Source organism: Chamaea fasciata, unplaced genomic scaffold (genome assembly GCF_029207755.1).
Source record: "Chamaea fasciata isolate MVZ Bird 193981 ecotype frontalis unplaced genomic scaffold, bChaFas1.0.hap1 SCAF_5, whole genome shotgun sequence".
In the NCBI taxonomy this organism is placed as follows: domain Eukaryota; kingdom Metazoa; phylum Chordata; class Aves; order Passeriformes; family Sylviidae; genus Chamaea; species Chamaea fasciata.
The window spans coordinates 27,029,260-27,049,023 of record NW_027094090.1 but is presented as its reverse complement, the minus strand read 5'-3'; the positions used below and the strand labels follow the sequence as shown (position 1 = coordinate 27,049,023).

The 19,764-nt window shown below is 36.3% G+C and overlaps 1 protein-coding gene across 4 annotated transcripts in view; it reads right to left on the bottom strand.

Moving 5' to 3' along the window:
* IMMP2L (inner mitochondrial membrane peptidase subunit 2) overlaps positions 1–19,529 on the bottom strand; it is a 410,658-nt gene extending 391,129 nt beyond the window's left edge. The window contains exons 1-4 of one of the 4 annotated variants that reach the window (XM_066183076.1): positions 18,918–19,181; positions 11,136–11,273; positions 4,366–4,469; positions 2,639–3,995 (exon numbers count right to left, since the gene is read on the bottom strand). In XM_066183076.1, coding sequence (XP_066039173.1) covers positions 3,968–3,995; positions 4,366–4,469; positions 11,136–11,273; positions 18,918–18,965 — 318 coding nt within the window. In that variant the 5' untranslated portion in view covers positions 18,966–19,181 and the 3' untranslated portion in view covers positions 2,639–3,967. Of the gene's footprint in view, positions 1–2,638; positions 3,996–4,365; positions 4,470–11,135; positions 11,274–18,917; positions 19,182–19,488 lie in introns of those variants that run through there. The other 3 variants (XM_066183075.1, XM_066183077.1, XM_066183074.1) reach the window with 3 other exon arrangements.
* Between the last annotated feature and the right edge of the window lie 235 nt (positions 19,530–19,764).

Here is a 19,764-nt window from a genome sequence, read left to right as displayed (position 1 = left end):
CATCGCAATTATCTTTTCCAGTTCTCCTTTCTGGACAGATGCCAGTGAGAGACACAGCTGCAAAAAAAACCTCAAATGTGGTACTTGGATTCTTCCTTCAGAATGATGATCTGGATTGGATTTTTCAATGGAAGCAGTGACAGAAGCCACTTAATATCCCTCATAAGGATAATAAGGATAGGAAACAAAAAGTATGATTTGGGTGTTTTTTTAATGTAAAGGAATTTTCTATGTAGAAAGTCAAGTTTGTATTTAAAGCAATTATGCTCCTATATGAGAACTCAAAAGAAGTTGACAAAATATGCAACACTTATTTCCTTATTTTTATAGCTGACCTTTAAGAACATATTTTTAAACATATTGCCCATTTAGCTATTATAGTTCATACTTTTTAAAGCATGTTACCATTCAGAATGTACAGAGCAAACAGCATGGTTCTCTTTCTTATTTCCTCAGATTAATTTAGCATAGCTATTTTTATTTGATGCAGAAGAACACCTTCTAAATTAGCAATGGAGGGACACCTGGCAACCTATCCAGCAAGTAGGTTTCTGCTCTCAGTCAAACGTTGGAGAAGCTATTCTCTCTATTACAGATGTAGCACAATCTGTAAATTAACCTCTAATTATTTACCTCAAGATTAAAATTAGTGTCTGTGACTACAACCTTAACTTTTCACCATTTGAAAATCTAAACACCAACTTTTTTCTACATTAAGACAGGAATTTTGGAATAAAAAAAAACAGTGTGATTCTACAATCAGGACAGGACGTTTTCCATAAAGGCAACCAAAATGAATTCTAGACCTAGAAATCACTCTTTGGCAACATTTTTTTATAACAATGCCTGCATTTGTACACTGTAAAAAACAAACTGTGTATAGGTAAAGTTGGCAAAAAATATCCCTTAATCTGCAGCAGAAGAACACTATCTCTATAAGTATGGGGACATGCAGCTGCAGCATGTATTCCCAGGGAACTGCATGAGCTGTACAACCCCCACTGCGATGCATACGGCTCCAGCTACAACGCCGCTGGCACTCCAACTTTACAGAGTAAAACCAGCTGAGAGAACACTACGTATCTTATAACTCGTTCTGCAATATCTGATAAAGTTCTACACAACTGTTGAGATCTACCTCAGCTAAGCTCTTACAAAATAGATGCCTGTTTCAACACAAAAGTTATTGAAAAATCAAGGTCTGCCTGGCAAAAACATGCACTCATCTTTGAATGATATCCTCATGTGCTACATGATGATTTTTTCTCTTTGAAAACAAATAAATGCATTTCTAAAGCTAAAAATATAACACACTTTTTTCTTTTCTTAAATCCATTTAAGAGATGGAAAGGTAGTATTCTAGAACACAGACTAACAGAAATCTCTTCATTTATTTAAAAATTATTCCTGTTTTAATTTTCAATGTATTAAGTCCCACTAATAGAGCAGTACCTAATTTAAGCACTTGAACAAGTGATCAAGTTAAGAATGATAACATTTTGCTTAGTTCTGAATCAACTTTAAATTGGGAGTTCAGAAGTTACAGTATGTAACAGTGAGTTCTCCTAATCCTGGTATCAATAAAAATTAGTTCAATCTAAAGGGAAAAGGATATTCTAAAGGTTGAGGTAAGATATAACTAATTGTAAAACACTTAACTTAAATAAAAGAAATAATTTTTGGCTACCAACCTATTATCTCCATTGGTTTTACCTGACTCTAATTTTGTATTTTTAAAGACTAATGCTATTCTAAACGCTTTGTCTAAAACAAGTTAAATGCACACGTGTGCATACAGTGGCTAATTTGACAGCTGTGGTTGAGATGAGTAGTTCACCTACATCAGATACAGAGATCAAAATGAGAGACACATGCAGTCTTCATTCAATACCTTTACTAGATATAAACACCAGCAAGTACTCAAGTACTTGGGTGCTCATTTTCAATCAAAGTCATTAAATTTTATATATATATATATATATATATATATATATATATATATATATATATATATATATATATATATTCATCAAGAACTAGATTGGACAACAGAGGAACGATTTTTCGGATATGCAAGCAGTATCAGAATCATGACCACAGGCTCACTGATTCTCTTCTGGGGCATCCAGGACCACCAAGACTAACTCACCTCTTTGCTTTCTTCATACCATCAAAGATGCCATGTCATTCTAGATGGCTGCTGTTTCTACAACAATTCCTAAAGGTATTGTTGACATCCCAATCAGCAAATACCATTGTAAGTAGAAGGTCAACAGGCAAAACAAACTTGGAGCAAAGAGATGAGTTTGAATAGCCCTGGTCAAGCTGCCATGAAGGAATATTTCACTTCAGCTCTTGTTCTACAAAAGACCACCCCTTCCACTATTTAACCTCTAAATTATCTTCTACTACAATTTGGCAAAGAGGAGACAGTGGACAAATGTAAAGCAGCCAACAAGAATACAGAACAAAGGTTTACATATCCATTTGCTTATCTTAGTCACACCAACACTTTCTCAACTGAATTTCTTAGAGGAACATCTTAGTAAAGAAGCATCTGATGGGAGATCAGCCTTCCCCGTTCATGCCTTACCTAAATCAGACTCTGAGGACCAGCAAGTAAAATTCATGCATATATTTGAGTTATAGAAATCACAGGTAAACAATCAAAATGAAAAAGATAGAAGTACTAACTTGTTTACACAATAAAAGCATTGTACAGCAAAATCAAGTCTAAAAAACTGAAAAGTACAAAATCACATCCAGATACAATATCCTACAAGACTTTACTACACAATTGAAAACTTAACAATACAGTCAGGAAGCAGGCCAAAACTGCTTCTAACAAACTTGTATCATGAGGTACTTAAAAGTTGTTACTGATAAATGTAAACATTGAAGGATATTTTATATTAAAACTATCCAATAGATTATTTTTACATTGTTCAACTCCCTTTGTATTGACCTTAAAGTGTTTTTGGAATACTCTGATCTGATTATCCAGGGGACTTCCCAAAGACTAAGAAAAACTTCTGAATAGTGCATGAATACAGCTTCTTCTATGTGGGTGTACACAAACTCCACCAAGATTGGGGAAAAGTTTCCAAACATATAACAATCCCCACAGCCTCTAAAATACTAATTATCATGCTAAAATAATAACCAATGCAGATAGCTCAGACAGAATCACAAACATTCAAGGAGTATAATAAGAATGAAACTATTAATTTTTTTTCTGATCAGATGTGCTCATTTTCTGTTTAGTCTATTAATTACTAATCAGTTATACCGACACTTTTAAACAATCACCAGAGCACGACTTGGGCAGAGGGATGCACACACGGGCAGAATCACATTTTACAGCAATCATTAAGTGACCTGAAATTGGAGTCCTTTTGCAATATTATCTGTAGGAAACATGAATAAATTCATATTTGTAGCTAGACTATTTACAGAAAATGTTACATGACAGAAAATGAGACAGATCACAGTGCAAATTTTAAGTGTCTAACAAAAGAAGAACACATGCAAGAGCTGTCTCTAAGAGCTGGTAGTGAAAATTATCTTACAAATTACCACTACAGTGAAGAGGTAGGCAAAAAAACGGGACAATTAGAAAAGATTTGTGACAAAAAGGCAGGCAGATAATATGGCTTCCAAAGACATTTCTGTTACAATCTACATATTGTGCATTTCACTTACAAAACTAAAACCTTAAGCTTAAGCTCTCCAAGCATGTAATATGAGTATGTATCATATCCCTACATCAGTTATGAGCAGTTTGACATTCTATTTCTATTTTATAGTAGGGCTGAAATGGAGTTTCCGTCCTCTGTTAGTCTTGAGTAGTTTCAACAGCAAAACACTGCCACCTTTTGGCTTGATACATAGAACTCCCAATTTTAAATGTAAAATTACATATTTTGTTCCATTTGTCCTTTATGGAGTTGGTTGAATTCATGTGATCTTACCTAAAATTTTCTTCAGCAGACATACTTCACCAGGATGAAAAACATACAGTATTAGTCGATAATGAATATTCTCTCATAAGTACAAAAAACCATACTCCTTTAAGCCACATAATGTTTTAGCTATTTCTATCTCACAACTCTTTGTTCTTGGCAGTTTTGGTACACATACACACTGTATCCCATGATATCTTGCATTGCATTCCTTTCAAGTAAAAACTCGGTAATGCATTCTTTGAACATCTGAGCTTTGAAAACAGACAACAGAAATAACAATAACACATTATTTAAAATGTTATGTTCCTTGCTTATGTATATACCTACATTATTGTAGATGAAACATCAATGGTTCAATATCTACACAAGCATGTATTGAGCTGTATGCACAATTACTTACACCAGTGACACAATGTCCCCACGCTGTACATCATAATTTCTAATGCTCCAGTGGTTTAACAGTACTACATCAGATGCTTGTCTTCCCCCAGGATTCAAAGAAGGCTGAGAGAAGAGGAGAAAAATAGATCTACATTTAGATCTAAATTTCCTTTATCAATCTTCCACCTAATTCTCTTTCCATCAATGGGTGAAACCCATTAAAATTGGTAAAAAACATACCCACTTACTGTAAGAGACCAAGAATCTGTTGTATTACAGGAAACACATTTGAAATACATTTCTTTATTAAATGGGACATTAAATAACATTCATTTATGACAAACTGTAGTTCACATCTTACAATGCACTACTGCATGCAAATCAGATTACATAGGATACATACTTAGGGCAAGCGTGATGAAAAGAAGGGATAGCTGTTACTGCTTATCATTTAATATTAAAATCAAAGGACAACCAAGTACACTAGTACCCAGGAAAAAAAAACAAACAAGAAAATAAGCTTTTTGCAGACATCTTACTATTTATAAAAGCATAACACACTAAAAATGAAATATGTACTTCTAGCGATACTAATCTCAGCATCCTTTGCAAAGGGGAAAACCAAACCCTATACCTACAGCACACACTGACACTGGCAATAAATGTGGGACTTCCATAACAGGACACAAAAAGGTATGCATCAAAATAACCAAGTAATTAATGCATAATTAGGAGGTACATCAAATCCCCCAAAATTACTTTGTGTGATACAATACAAAACCTGATCAATGCTGGCTCTGAGTTAACTCTTGGAAAAGGGCAGAGGAAGGAAGAAGCCCATCGCAGTACTGTCTTTATTTATGCTTGCAAGGCTTACTTTAAAACTGAGACTCCTTTTACTAGACAGAAATTTAGGAGTATTCCAGACTTAAGTTTTCTAATAGTTTATTTCTCAGAAAGCTTTTTCAGAGTCTCCAAATACAATTACAGTATGTCCCAAGATCTATCTCTTGGACAAGAGATAACTGCTAATGTAGATTCTCCATTAGGTGATATATGCAATAAAGCTCATAGTATTGAAACTAGGCTACCCCTCCTTTATATGATAGCTGCTTTGTACTATAATATTAGCTAAATTTTTTTGTTGTTGCTGCTGTTGTTGTAGAAGAAGTATTTACAGCATAACTGGAACCATCACATAAACCACTGGACTTTCACTGCTGATATTCCCCTACCCAAACTGATGGTACCTTCGATGAGTAAACCAACAGGGGGACTGAAATTAACTCTTCTCAGCCCTAGTAATTATACTGTGTCAAATTTCATTCTATTGTTATTCAGTAAACTTTGCTCTCAAATAAAATGATTAATCAGTATTCATTTTTAACTTCAAAAGCAATTTAGAAGTGCTGATTTCTCTTTAGTACAGTTTCCTCATTCATCACTGTTAAACCGATTGGTTGACAAAGACATAGGTCAAGTGGGATTTGTGAATAATTACTTTTTCAAGATGCAACAGGAAGTCATGTGGTAGGGTCCTCAGTAGGTGTAATTCACATGAACAGTAAGTAATAGGATAGGATCTGATAGGTCAAAAGAATAAACATGGTAGGGAGAGGGATATGACATCATATGTTCAGTTAGAGAGCAAACGAGGCTAGTTACATTTTGGGCTCCAGGCAAATTTCAAGTTAGGTAAATCAGGAGATCAAAGCAGATTACTTTAACATCCATAGAGATACGGTCCGAGTCTAAACTATAAATATATTAATACTTATTTCTGTTTTATTTACTAGACTCAATGCACTGCATGGACCAGATAAATGAAAACCAGGAGCTAACTAGCAGTCATTTTATCAGTAGTTTTTAATCAGGATTTCCAGAATTATTTATCACCTTTGCAGCATTTTCTACCAAAGGATCAAATACTTACATACAAGTGACTTACATACAAATTCACAAATAATTCAGTCATACTTTGCCAAATATGGGTACATAGGGGCCAGAAGCTTACAACACTACTAAGTATAAAGCAGAGGCCAATCTTACAAAGCAGGAACCATACATACGATATATTCTCATAAAATAAACGCCTTAGTACTCAAAGGTACCTGCCTTAAAAGGCCAAAAGAGAAGGATGAAACAAACAGAAACCTTAAAGCCATTGTTCCAAAAGATAATGTATCTCATAGCTGATACATAGAAAATATCTAAATATCTAAATTCACACACTTCTTGTATCAAATAAACTTACATCAACTACATCTTACAGAGAAATATACCAGGTAGTTACAGTATTGCCCTATTTGCACTATCCCAGTTGACTCCTGTTTTTTTCTGCATTTAAACAAAGGAAGTACCTTAGAATTTTAATACATTTAGATACTGCATAAGCTTTTTTAACTTAAAGCACTCTAAATGCATTTTTAACAACACCTGACCTCATTTTGACATACAGAGTGGAAATCCAACTCATTATACATTAGAACTGTGTTTGAGAAAAATACGATGGTGTAGGCTTTTTTCTTCTCTCTCACAAGAAAAACCTGACAAATGTGCAGACAATAATACTATTTTGTTAGAAGAAACTGAAGGAAAACTAGGAGACAACTATTCATTTACATCAACAATCACTATTGTCTATTAAAAAAATAAAAGGCTAAATCCTTCAGCCAGCCTTTCTCTATTGTAAATAACACAAATTGAGATTCCACAACAAACCAGTATAGAAACAATACAACTTACTCCTCATGATATTTTAACTAGTAGTAAGGTTTCAGGTCTAGCAAAATCAAAATACAGCTTCTGCAAAAGGAGTCAACGAATAATGTCACAAGGGCTTTTCATAAGATACAAAATGACACAGAGGCTTCTTCCTTCTAGTCTGAAGCATTATAACTTCTTTGCTCAAGTTTTTGGCATAAAAGCCTGCCACAAATGAGGCACACAGGTCTTAATTTAAACTGTGGTGCAGAAGCCACAAAACATTACTCTTTCCAATTACTAACTAATCTAATGCTAAAAGCATGCAAATTGAGATCCCCAGCCATATGATGAAGCCTCATAGGACATGAGGTTCCATAAGCAGGAGGGTAAAAACATGCCCTTTTGCTATAAATAACGATTAACTTGATAGTTGTTATGCTGCTAGTGAAGGTCGCAACTTATTTGCTTGTAGCTTGGGGAACACAAATATTCACATGAGCTTACAGGCTTAGGTACAGTAATCCTAATAATAAAGTTAGGAGGAACTTCCACCGAATAATTACAACTGCTATTATGCATAATGGAACAGAATATTCAATAATGTTTGTTGCAGAAGCACAAGTGCTTCGTCAGAGATCGCTGGTCAGGCCACTTCCTATAATCCTTGGTATTGAACTGTCTGCAATAGAACTTGCATTTAAAGCTGCACATATACTGTCATTTTCTATTCCACCTGAAAACAGTCCATTTGATTTAACGAATTTACAGATTTATGTATCCATGAGGGGTTCCTTTTCCACATCTTTATGCATGAAGAGTTCATAATACCAGAAAAGCAATGAAACTCAATTAAAAGATAACATAAATCAATATCAAGATGTCCATATGACAACAAACATTTAAAAGTATACAGCCCACATTACAAGAAGTCACAAAAAAAAAAAAAATCCACAGTAGACAATTGAGAAATCTTATTACCAGATATTTGTGTCACCTACATTTAATGTTGCAAACAGATTACAACTCACTAGAAACCCACTATTAGTAAAATGCTAGATGAGCACATCAATCTAAAATCCTAAGCAACAAAATTACCTCATGTGATGATTAAAAAAAAACAACAACAGTAAATTTGGAAATAAAAGAGAAGATACTGAAACTATTTAAACTGTTAAAATTATAAACTGCCATAGTTCACTGTTAATCCCTATAGGTTAGAGTTAATACACATATACACTGAAGTCAGCATAAGCGAAATTATGAAAGGTGGCTGAAAGCACTGGAAAATACAAAATCAGCTTGAGACAATAGAATGCATGAAGTCTGTCTTAATTGATTGGGTCAGAAAATTTGTATTTTCATTAGAAGCTTTGCTCGTATGCTTGCCAGGGTGTCAAAAAGTGTTCCCATCATCAGTAACTATGAAGCAGCCGTAAGGCTGGTCCAGAACAAAAGGAGAAAGTGTTGAGGAGAGAGAGTGCACAGCAGAGAACAAGAGTAGGAGAGCAAGCATGACACAAACAAATTTATTTCTTGCTTCTTGTCAAAACTTCTAACTTCAGGTTCAGCAGGAGGAGAATTATGAGAACACAAAGACAGCTAGACATTTTAGCGGTCTATTACAAACAAGGGAATCTTACCATGATATCAAATTGAGACAATAAGGTATCACTGGAAGCATGCAATTGAAGGATACAATCTGACTACAAACTGCCTGAACTTGAGTCTTCCTCATACCTATGGCCTTCAAATACATTTGACATAGATAACTCTTCAAAGAACACAGTTAACAGACAGAATTGCAACATGACCAGTACTCCTCCAAGCTACTTTTAATGAGAGGGATATATTTCTTATAATTGTGTCCCTGTCAGACTTGATTAGATGTCTAAAAAATCTTGGCAAGGAAATTAGTATCTTATTAAAAGCACTAGGATTCTTCTTTTTCAATCTGAAAAATAGCCATATGCATAGAAGTTTTAAAAAACCTCTATTTCACTTCTGTTTCAGAATAAAACTAGAGACTTTTACAGATGCTGAGGTGTCAGTAGAATTTTAAATGTCACCTTTCAAGCTATCCATTTTTCAATCAACAGAGGGAATGTTTAGTTAGCAGATACAGCAAGGGAAAAGCTTCAATTTTAATAATCCAGTGAATATATATTGCTTTCCCTTTGTCAGATTGAATAAATCTAAGTAAATAACTGTCGTGTTTTTCAAATCTTCCATGGATGAACCACAGTCAACTATGTGCCCCTCAAGTCAGTAGAGAAGCAACACTCCAAAACAATACAGAGCACTCTCAAACACTTGGGACAGACTTCAAAAAAAAAAAAAAAAAACCAACCACAAAACAGGTATTAACCAGAGGGGCACAACAGACTTGTGGAGAGGGAAACCTAAGAAATTTCTTTCCAACTACTGAAGCAAAACTATTAAGCAATAATGGATGTCAAACAGAACATTACATCAGAGGCAGAAAAGATCAAACAATGAATGGCAATGTGATATGCTAAAAATACCAAGACTTCCAAATTTAAATGCTCAGGTCACACTCACTAGTAGCAAACAAAACAAAACAAAACAAAAAAACCCAAAAATAGAAACAAACAAAGGCAGAAAGCCAGAACCAGAAAATTCAACATGAATCTGCACCTTGAATGCTCCATGTGGCTCTAGACCTGCAACAGAGGCAAAAAATGGGAAGATGGAAAACAGGGGAGTTGTACTTATCTGGCTGATTTTGTACTTCTCTAGATGCTGTGCGATATATTCGAATTTCTCCTGTCTGAAGATAGTAAAAAAAATAACAAAATTGTTTTTTCATAGTTTTCCCTTCCTCTCCTTTTGAGTGCAAATTTCTGGCTCTGCAACTGCAAGCCCTGAGATTCTTCTCTATTTCACCGGTCTTCAATGATATTCAGAATAACATGCATGAAAAGGGCAAAGATACCTTACATTACACCTAGCTTTTGGCCTTGGATTATAGAATTAGTGGAGTAAGATGATTTTACTTTCATCCCTGTTCTTGATGTGAGAGCTGCCCGCTGAGGTTTCTTGACAGAGTTTAAACATCGGATTACAGATTGCCACGAAAGACACACCACCACCTTGCCATCCCCTCCTCCCACCACATGCTTTTTAGAACGTTAAACATAAATCAGCCAAGTGCAGGATCAAGCCTAATTTTTCTAGCCCATGTGTAAATTGTGCATAATTCAAACTCCAGCAGCTGGTCTTGATTGCTGTGAAATCACTTCAAAGTTCTGAGCTTATTAAGACAATCAGAAAAGAGAGCTTGACATCCAAGAATCAAATCCTTGCTCTCTGCTAATTGGAATGTTGCAACATTAGAACAAAATACATCATAGTTATCAGTGGTGATGCATACCAATGTGCAGTGCATAGGATTTAAATTGCAAAGTAACAATATGGAAATTTTCTATCTACATTAAAATATAGCTTTTTCAAGACCAAATAAACAGGGAAAACAAAATCGTGTTCATGAGTATTTAACATCTAAATGTTACACATCCTATTTATATTTACTTGCTTATTCTGTATAAACATTCAATATAACCAAAGTAAAAACAGTGAACTGATACCTATTTCCTCATAAACATAAGCAATATTAGTAGGTTCATGCCACTTTCAGTATTCTTCCCTGCAATGGTGCCATATGTATTCATTAGGAAGAACAAGTATAGCAAGAAACAGTTTTACCATACAGGTACCATAATGTAGCTACTGAAAATTAATAAAGCCTCTTTGTGAGTCATCAGTTCGATCCCAAGAGACAAAAGGTATTGCTCCAAATACTTCTAAATGGTTAGGAAGATATCAAAACAATCTGTCACTATTTCTCCATATATTTTCCTTTTACTGACCCAGAATTTTGGGAAGTTTTGTTTTCAAAATCTTTTCTTTCACATCACAAAATATTTAACAAAGTAGAAATTCAACTATTCCATAGAACATCATTTACTAACAATTGAGAAAAAGGGGTTTTTTTTTCACCTCGCTATTATCAGTGGAGAGCCACCTTTCAATTTCCTGACAGACAAAAGATTTTTCCAACAATACCTGCATTGATGCTCCTTCCACCCTTGCGACACAGGCAACTCTATCCAGGAAAGTCACAGTTACAGGAACAGCAACAAAGAAACCTTTAAAAAAGGCTTTAATGTATCTCTTCCCCAAACCCTGAGCCTGTGCCATAATCTGAAAAACATGAAGGAAAGAGAAAAGTTGTTGTAAAACAAATTTGAAGTAACATCAATATGTATCAATTCAACACAGAACAATTAAGAACAAATTTATTATATGTCAGAGTCTCACAATATCTAGAGTGAAGAAAAAAAAAAAAAGTGTGTACATGAGAATGGAAAAAACCCCAAACCAACAAACCAGAAATCTTCATCAGATTGTAATGTCTATTCTACAGAACAGAGCTTGATACTTCACATTTACCCTTTTGCTAATTTGAACATTTCTTGTGATCCTGTGCTAGCAGAAGTCCTTGATAAAAATGACTCAATGTGGCAGGTAAGCAAGAAGTAAAGTGATACAACCAGACAAAATTTAATAATGCATTTTGGAAAAAAAGAAGCATTGCAAATAATTTTCTCTCCATACACTGGTATTTATTAATTTTTCACCTCCAAAGGTGGACTGTGTTAAGCAAAAAAAACTGTTTGCAACATATCACCTTTTCTTTATTAAATACTGGCACAAATGAAAATGCATAAATGCATCATTTCCACACTGCTGGTAACTGCCAACGTAAAATCAATTCAAATTGTCACATCTATCATATGGACACACCATAACACAAATGACTCCTTGTTCACCACTCCATCACAAAGTTAAAAGTTTGTTGGCACACTAAGACTAATGTAATGACACATGGGATGATTCCATTCCAACTCCATGTATTATACTATCTCTCTTCTATTTATTTAACCCTGAACCACTGAACGTGCTTGGAAAATACTCAAAAAGTGCACTGAAACACTTGATTGCATTAGTTATACCTCTGAAAAGCAAGCTGAATATCCAAGTAGTGCTGCATAGACTCAAGCCTAATTCACATAACTGCAGCTCCAGTATAAGAAATGCTGCCCTTCACCTATTGGCAACTCCCTTTTAAACTGCTGCTTCCACCTAATGAATCCCTGCTAGATCAGCTTGTGTCTATATTCAAGAACATAGAGTTATTTTTCAATTAAAATAATGAAAAGCTTAAATATATGCAGTTTCATTCAATCCTCTTACAAAGTATTTAAAATTTCACAATAAAATGTTTCCTTTGTTGCATTTTCAGAAACATGGAAGTGATGAACTATTTGTATGCAGAATATAAACTGATGTCACTGATAAAATAGTACTGAAGGTCGTATTTCTGTCACAGAGTTTCTTAATTCCAAAAACCATAAAACTTAGAAGAGAAAACTCAGTTCTACAAAGTACGCCACCTGCATATTCTTCACTAGAATTCTTTATGGATATTAATAGCTTTGCAATTAAAAGATCTGTCTTCTAAGACTATTACTTCTGACATTCACCATCAAAGGGTTTTTAATTTTTTTAGAGTGGAAAAATTTCATCATCTGTAACTTGCTCATAAGTTTACATTTTCACACTGCTTATAATTCAATCATTTTCTTTCTGAACATTTCATGAAAACATTTTCAATTTGCACCAACCACTTTTACAAATAATTTGAAATATTTGTGAAACAGAACCAAAATCTCACTATTTCAAGACAAAAGCTATAAGGATTTACTCTCAGCTTATCACTTAAGAACTTGTTATTAGAATCAATCAACCAAAAGAGACCATTGTCTCAATCAGCAGAGCTTTACCTTTGGAAAATATGCCACATAAAAATAAAAATCTCTAAAAATCAGGGTTTTGTCTACCTTCTCACTCCATCATTGCCTACACCTTAAAACCCCTTTCTCAACCTATTTACCTTGAACTTTGTGTCTTGAGTTTTGTGGCTGGAACTCTACTTCTCTGCTATGAGGTCTGGCATCTCAGACCTCCTCCACTCTAACAGCAAAGACAGCCACAAAACACCATTTTGAGACCTTACCCACAAATATATTCACCATGCTCTCTATAGTAATGTGAGCAGGAAAACATTGTCTGACACGTGTATCACAATATGGCTGATATAGGAATAGTTTTTAAAAATTCAGAAATCAAACAACTTTACTTCTCTTAAAATTCCTCTGAGTCAAACCTCTTTTTCATTAATAATGAAACATGAATATTCTTTCTACTAAATCCACGGACAGACCTTGTTATAAACTTCTTTATAACAGAAGCCCCATGCTAGTATCTACAGAAAATCTAGAATCTGAAGAGAAGTAATTGGTCAGACAATCCACAGGAGACCAACCATATGCTTCCTAGAACTACAAGCTAATTAGTAGTGACAGAGAATCTAGCAGCCAGGTTAAAACTGCTAAGACAAAATGCCTCATTCTCAGTACACCACTTGGACAAGGCAACACCAGCAGTATTAAGCAGCTGTGGACAGTGCTGGGAATTAAAGTCCTACTTTTGTGGGTTTGAACACAGGTAGCATTACATGGCACAATATAAAAACATGAGGGGAAAAGCACCAGCAGCACCTCTGGTATATGATGGCAGGTTTAAATGCATGTCAGTGAGGCAAGCAAAGTACTACTTGCTGAAAAAAATAATTTCCCTAACACATATTTCTGGATCTCTGCCCAGTTTGACACTTTGAATAAGATCAACAAATCACAACACTTAAAAGATGTGGGGGGAAACAAAGAAACAAAGCCGAATACAAAAAACTCAGAATAAAATATTTTAGAGATGCATGCGCTTTTCAGCACCCATAAGTTACACTTGGTTTAGGGGAAAAAAACCCCAGAGAATAATTCAGTAGAACTGACAAACTTCAAACCAGCAACCTTGAAAACTTGTTTGAAATGGAAACATGGACAAGAAAAACACAAGATCAAAAATGCTAGCATGTAGCAGGTCAAAGCATTAAGAATTTCACATTGTGCAGCTCAGAGATTAAGGCAGATGGAGCACAGCATTATCTGGACTGAAGTATTTGGTGCACAAAAGGTCCAGGGATTATAATGAGCCTCTCGTGGGTACTACAACATATGGAGCAGAGATGCTATTTAGATAGCTCTCTATGTATAAAATCTTTATTTTTTTCTTACACTTGCCTGCACATTAGAAGCCACTGTTTATCAAACAGCCTGCAGAATATCATCAAGTAATTCAGAAAGCCCCAGGTTACAACATATTTGCAAACCTAGGTACTTAAAAATTACCCACAGAAGTATGATAGGAAGAATAGCTGTAAAAACAAGGCATTAGCAGTCATCCACAAAGGAAATAGAATGGCCCCTGATGTGCTTCTACAAGAAGACAGGTGAAGGAACAGGAAGAAGGGAATTACAAACTATATGCAAAACAACTAGCGCACCAAGACTGTTACATTAGTGTGAAATGATTTGTTTGATTTTGTTCAGGAATTAGTAACTATATGATATATAGCTGAAGAATCCATTGAAACAACCAACTTCTCTGTCAATCAAAATATGCATTTTTTTCTATAAATCAATGGCATCACACTAGGATTCAGGATATATGGTTTGAAAACAGAGTTTCATAACAAAAAACACCACAACACAGGAATAAGCCAAATTTTATTGTGTCCTATGAAACATAAAACTGAGGACAAAAGTTTTTGTTTATAAGACTGGCCTAACTTGAAGATGAGGTTATACCTGGCTTAACAACCATGATTAACAGGATACCGCTCAGTATAAGAACTTGTGTGATCTTTTTAACACATTCTTTTTCTACAATCTTTCATGATACAAAGTCAGAGCTAAATACTACCATGCAGCCTGACTCTCATTTCCCATTCTAGTTGTAGATATCCATAACTTTCATATTACAGTGATTACTGTAAGGGTACAAGTATGCAGAGATTTTAGTAGGCTGATTTAATTCACAAATATTTATCCAAGTACAGGCTTGGACATGATGGTGATGAATGCCACAGCAGAATCAAAACAGATTAGTCCATAAGTTTTCAGTTAAAATAATCAATATAGATCAGTGCATTTAAGTTTTCATTTAAAAATCCTATCGGGCTCCAGAGGAGCTCTCATTTATCCTTCAATAAAGCCAACTCTATCCTGGTATTATTCCACCATAGTGGTAACCTGTCTATTCAATTAATGTATTTGTATTCTGCACAAATTTTACCCTATTCCTCCATCATATTACTCTCCCTCTATCCCCTAGCACACAGACATTAAAGAACAGCCCTCTATTGTGAGTTTGGAAATAACTCGGGTGGTGCAAAAGACTGCTGTGTTACTGAAGAAACAAATCATAACCTAATCTGCAGTTTCAGCAACTGCACACTATGCTCTGCTGTTATTTTCTCTTTCCTCTAAATTAGAAACTTTGTTCTGACAGCCAGATGTTTTGCTTGTTCCAAATACAAAGCAGCAGATTCTGTTAGTTTCAATTCCTTTTGTACCATTTTATTATGCCTTTGCTTGAATTTAAGCAATTACAATTTCCATGTAATAGCTGCCAGCCCTAAGAAATACGTTGAATTTTTTCCAGTATGCCACAATAAAGAAAAACGACAATAAAAATCCATTTTTCTAATCTTCTCAGTGCTGTAACATACAGAGAAGTTCCCAGAAGCAGACAAAACCAGATCAACCGTAATGAGCTTTCAGCTCACAAACCAAATAGAAAAGCTTAAACCACAACAATCATCAACATAATCAGTCAAAGAAGTATTGCTGGGGGGGAGGAAATCAGTTTAATGTAACTGAATACATACATTCCTGAAAAATCAGGAATTGATTCTTCTTTTAATATAATATTACTATATCCCACCACTGGGATCTATGTCATGGAAAAAGGCTTAGTTGACATGTTGGTTGTAACTGGAAAGAAATTAATATTTCTTATTCTTACAAATTAATTTTGTGTTTCAAGTACACAAACTCCACCCTAATGGAAAATCTTGTATTTCCAAATCTTGTATTTCCAAACAAAACATTTCACTCTTCAAATACAAGCCAAACTGGAAGAAAACACAGCTGTAAACCAAAGTTACTCTCAGCAATCAAATTAACAACTAGCTCAGGATGGCAAGTAATCAGCCATCCCTCAGTTCTGACAAGTTATTCAGGATTCCATTTGATACACACAAGCATCAAGAAAAGGAATTACAATTTTAAAAATTAGTAATTGTTAAAAATTAGATTTTTTTTCCCCAGCATTCAAAACTTCAGATGTAATGAAATATCTTCAAGCACTATCACACAGGTGACTGGCAGAGTACCAGCCCTTCTAACATAAAAGTTACAATATTTGGGTTTATTCATGTTCCTGCACCTTCAAAGAAACAAAAAGTAATTAATATATACTGTAGAGAAAGGAAAGTATCAAATTATATCAATTTTTGGAACTCATTTATGGGAGCTACATAATACACTTCAGCTTCTTGCAACTGAAAGTTCTGCGTCACTTTCAGCCTAAGGATTCAATGCCTCCAACAGAAGTTAATTGTCTAAATTAATTTTAAGTGTCCTTTGCAAACAACCATCAGCTGCTGCTATGTTTTGCTCTCAAGTAGACTGCATAAATGGGGAGTTGCTTTGAAACTTACTGAATTTGTGAATTATATTTACAGCAAGCAACAGCATAACCTTTGAATTTCAATGAATTTGTACATTTATATAGTCAACTCTCTGAATTCTTTCAAGCACAATAGAACTGTCATGTTTGTTGTGGTTATCCAGAACCAAGCTTAGGCAAAAACGACTACAACAAAAAAAAGGGAACATTCAGTTTTCACCAAAATATATAGCTAAGTATTCAGATCACATTCAATGAACAGCCTAAGAATAACAGCACTCAGCTTCAAACATTAATATCATCAAAACCAAATTATTCTAAAAGGTTTTGCTTTTGGATTAAGAACTAAGTTTCATATGGAACAGGGAAGTTTCTTCTAGCCTAATGGAAAGTCAAATGAATACAAAAACAAATTAATAGAAGAAACAAGATTCTCAGCTATGAATCTTTCAAGCATGCCAGTATGCACTGAGTACATGAGGACAAAATAATGACTGAAAATAATATTTATTATGGTATGAAAAAAATTATGCCAAGAGAGAATAGAAAATGCTTTTACTATTTGAAAGGTATTTTCCATTTTCAGCATACTTCATAAAAACTCCTAGTTCTCCCACAACTACTGTAAAAGATGCTTTGTGCATCCTCGCTCAAAGTAGGGAAATTGGGACTGACTCCCCAACAGAACATTCCCATGAAACCCAGCAGCAAAACCTAACGAAGCAACTACTTACTGTCTACTGTCTGGGGGATAGTAATAAACTAAATGTATAAACTAATACAGAAAATTATGCCTTCAGAAACAATTTCCTTTATTTTAACAACTCATGTTTCATACTTGAACTCTAGAGGTCACTGTGGGACTTGTTAAGATCAGACCCAGTGTACTCCATCATTCCCCACCATATTGATTTTGAATCTGGGATTTGTGGTAACTTCAACTGCCAGGTAAGTTTCTCAGGTCTCAAGAATAAGCAAAACAACAAGTATAAGTATATGGATTTCCAGAACCAGCTGAAATCTGTGGCACCCTAGACAACTTATAAAGATTTCACCACAAAATTACAACTGTGACTGTGAAATCATTTGAATCCTAAAATTATTGATAGCATGCTGAAAATATTATTTTCAGGGATCTGGATATCACCCACTACTATACCATATATATATTATTTACCACCAGTTCCAGGAGAAATATTTTTTTTTGGTAACACCATACAAGTTAAATAAAAGAACCTATACTTTTAAAAGTAAATTAAATAAAAGACTCCTGGAAAATCTTCCACATACAGTAGTTAAAAACGATAACTTTTTTTTTTTTTACAATATGCATATGTATTTAGTTACAAAGCTGCATATTGGAAAAACCAAGACTAATTCTCAAGTTTTCTGGAGAAATTAATTAATTTAACCTGAAAATCCTCAAGAGCTTCTGTCTTCCTAGTACATTTTGCTGACAATTTCGATTTTCTTCCTAGCTGAACAATGAACAAGTATGTGTGGCATATGCTTTTAGGGGCAAAAAAAGAAAATATAAATGTGTTGGTACAAGAAAGGTATTTAATTTAGAGAGATGTAAAGCAGCTTTGTCATTTCTAATATCTTGGTGTGCTCAAGGAATTTCAGTTCCACAGAACAAAAATGGTAACATAAAAAAAAAAAAAAAAGTAAAACTTCTATAATGGAATACTGGCTAATTAAAAGATTTACAAGGTTTGAGTCTACTTGTTGTTCAGCTGCACTTTTTCTATCTAAGCTTTTTGCCAACTTCCAAGAAAATTTGCCTTTAAAAAAGTAGGAACACCAGAGAGACATGTCTAGGAACTGGCTGAACCTCTTCAGCTTCAAGCACTGCAGCCTTTATACGGAGAAGCATTTAACTATGAACAGACTGCGGGACAAGCACCAGATACGGAAAAGCAGCCACTTTATGAAAGTTGTATTATTATAACAAAAACAAAACAAATAAAAACCCCAACAAAAACAACAATAATTTCTCTCTCAGATGTCCAGGATGTAGGATAACAGGAAAGCCACTCCATCAGGATACCAGAGAACAGCCATTAACAGCAGTCCTCACAGGACAAATACGAGATGTGGTAAAAGTCTCATAAAGCAGAAAAATACGTTAAGTAAGAACTGCATTCAGTCCAGGACCAAGAGCAGTACACAGCACAAGTCCCGGATACAGACATGATGCCAATAACGGGAGCAGAACCCCGGAGTCGCTTCCAAGCCCATTCCCTCGCCGAAGTAACCCGCCTTCCACCGGCAGCGGGGCACGACCGCCTGCCGCACCGCCGCTAACAGGCGGAGGATGCACAGCACAGCGGCGCTTCTCGCTATTGACTCTGCCGCTTCTTTTTAATCCGGTCCCCTCCCACGGGAAATAGCTATCTCGGTAATCTGAAGGGCCAAGAAGGGAGGAACCACACACCCCAGCAGCGGCGAGGAGGCAGCGGCGGGCGCCGTACATGAGCGGCGCTTCCGCCAGCCCCGCGGGGCCCCGCCCCGGGGGACGCGGCGGGCGGGGCGGGGGCAGGGGCGGGGCAGAGGCGGCACCGAGTGCCGCGGCGAGCTGCCGGCCGGGCCCGCCGCGCGGCGCCTGCCTGTCCGCGCCACCGCACATGGAGCCCCCTCCGCTCCCGCCCGTCCCCGCTCCCTCCTCCACCAGCGGGGTCCCCGGCCCCTTCCCCGCCCCGGCTCCCCGAGCCCGCCCGGCTCCCGTGGCTCCGCCCGGCTCCCGGGCGCTCCCGCCGCTCACCCTTCGCTCCGTTCCGCGGGGGGCGGGCCGCAGCCGGCCGCGTCACGTGACGCGCGGGCGCGGAGCCCGCGGTGCTCCCGGAACGGCCGCCCCGGGCCGCTCTGAGGGGCCGCGGCTGCGGCGGCTGCACCGGGCGGCGAGACGGGCTCGCCTGGTGCCACACACAGAGCGAGACAGGCCCTGCACGGAATACGGTACTTGGCCTGATCCTTTTTCAGCCCCTGTAGTTACGGTTTGAGTCCCCAAAAATTTGAGGATGCTGCATTGCAGTGGCTG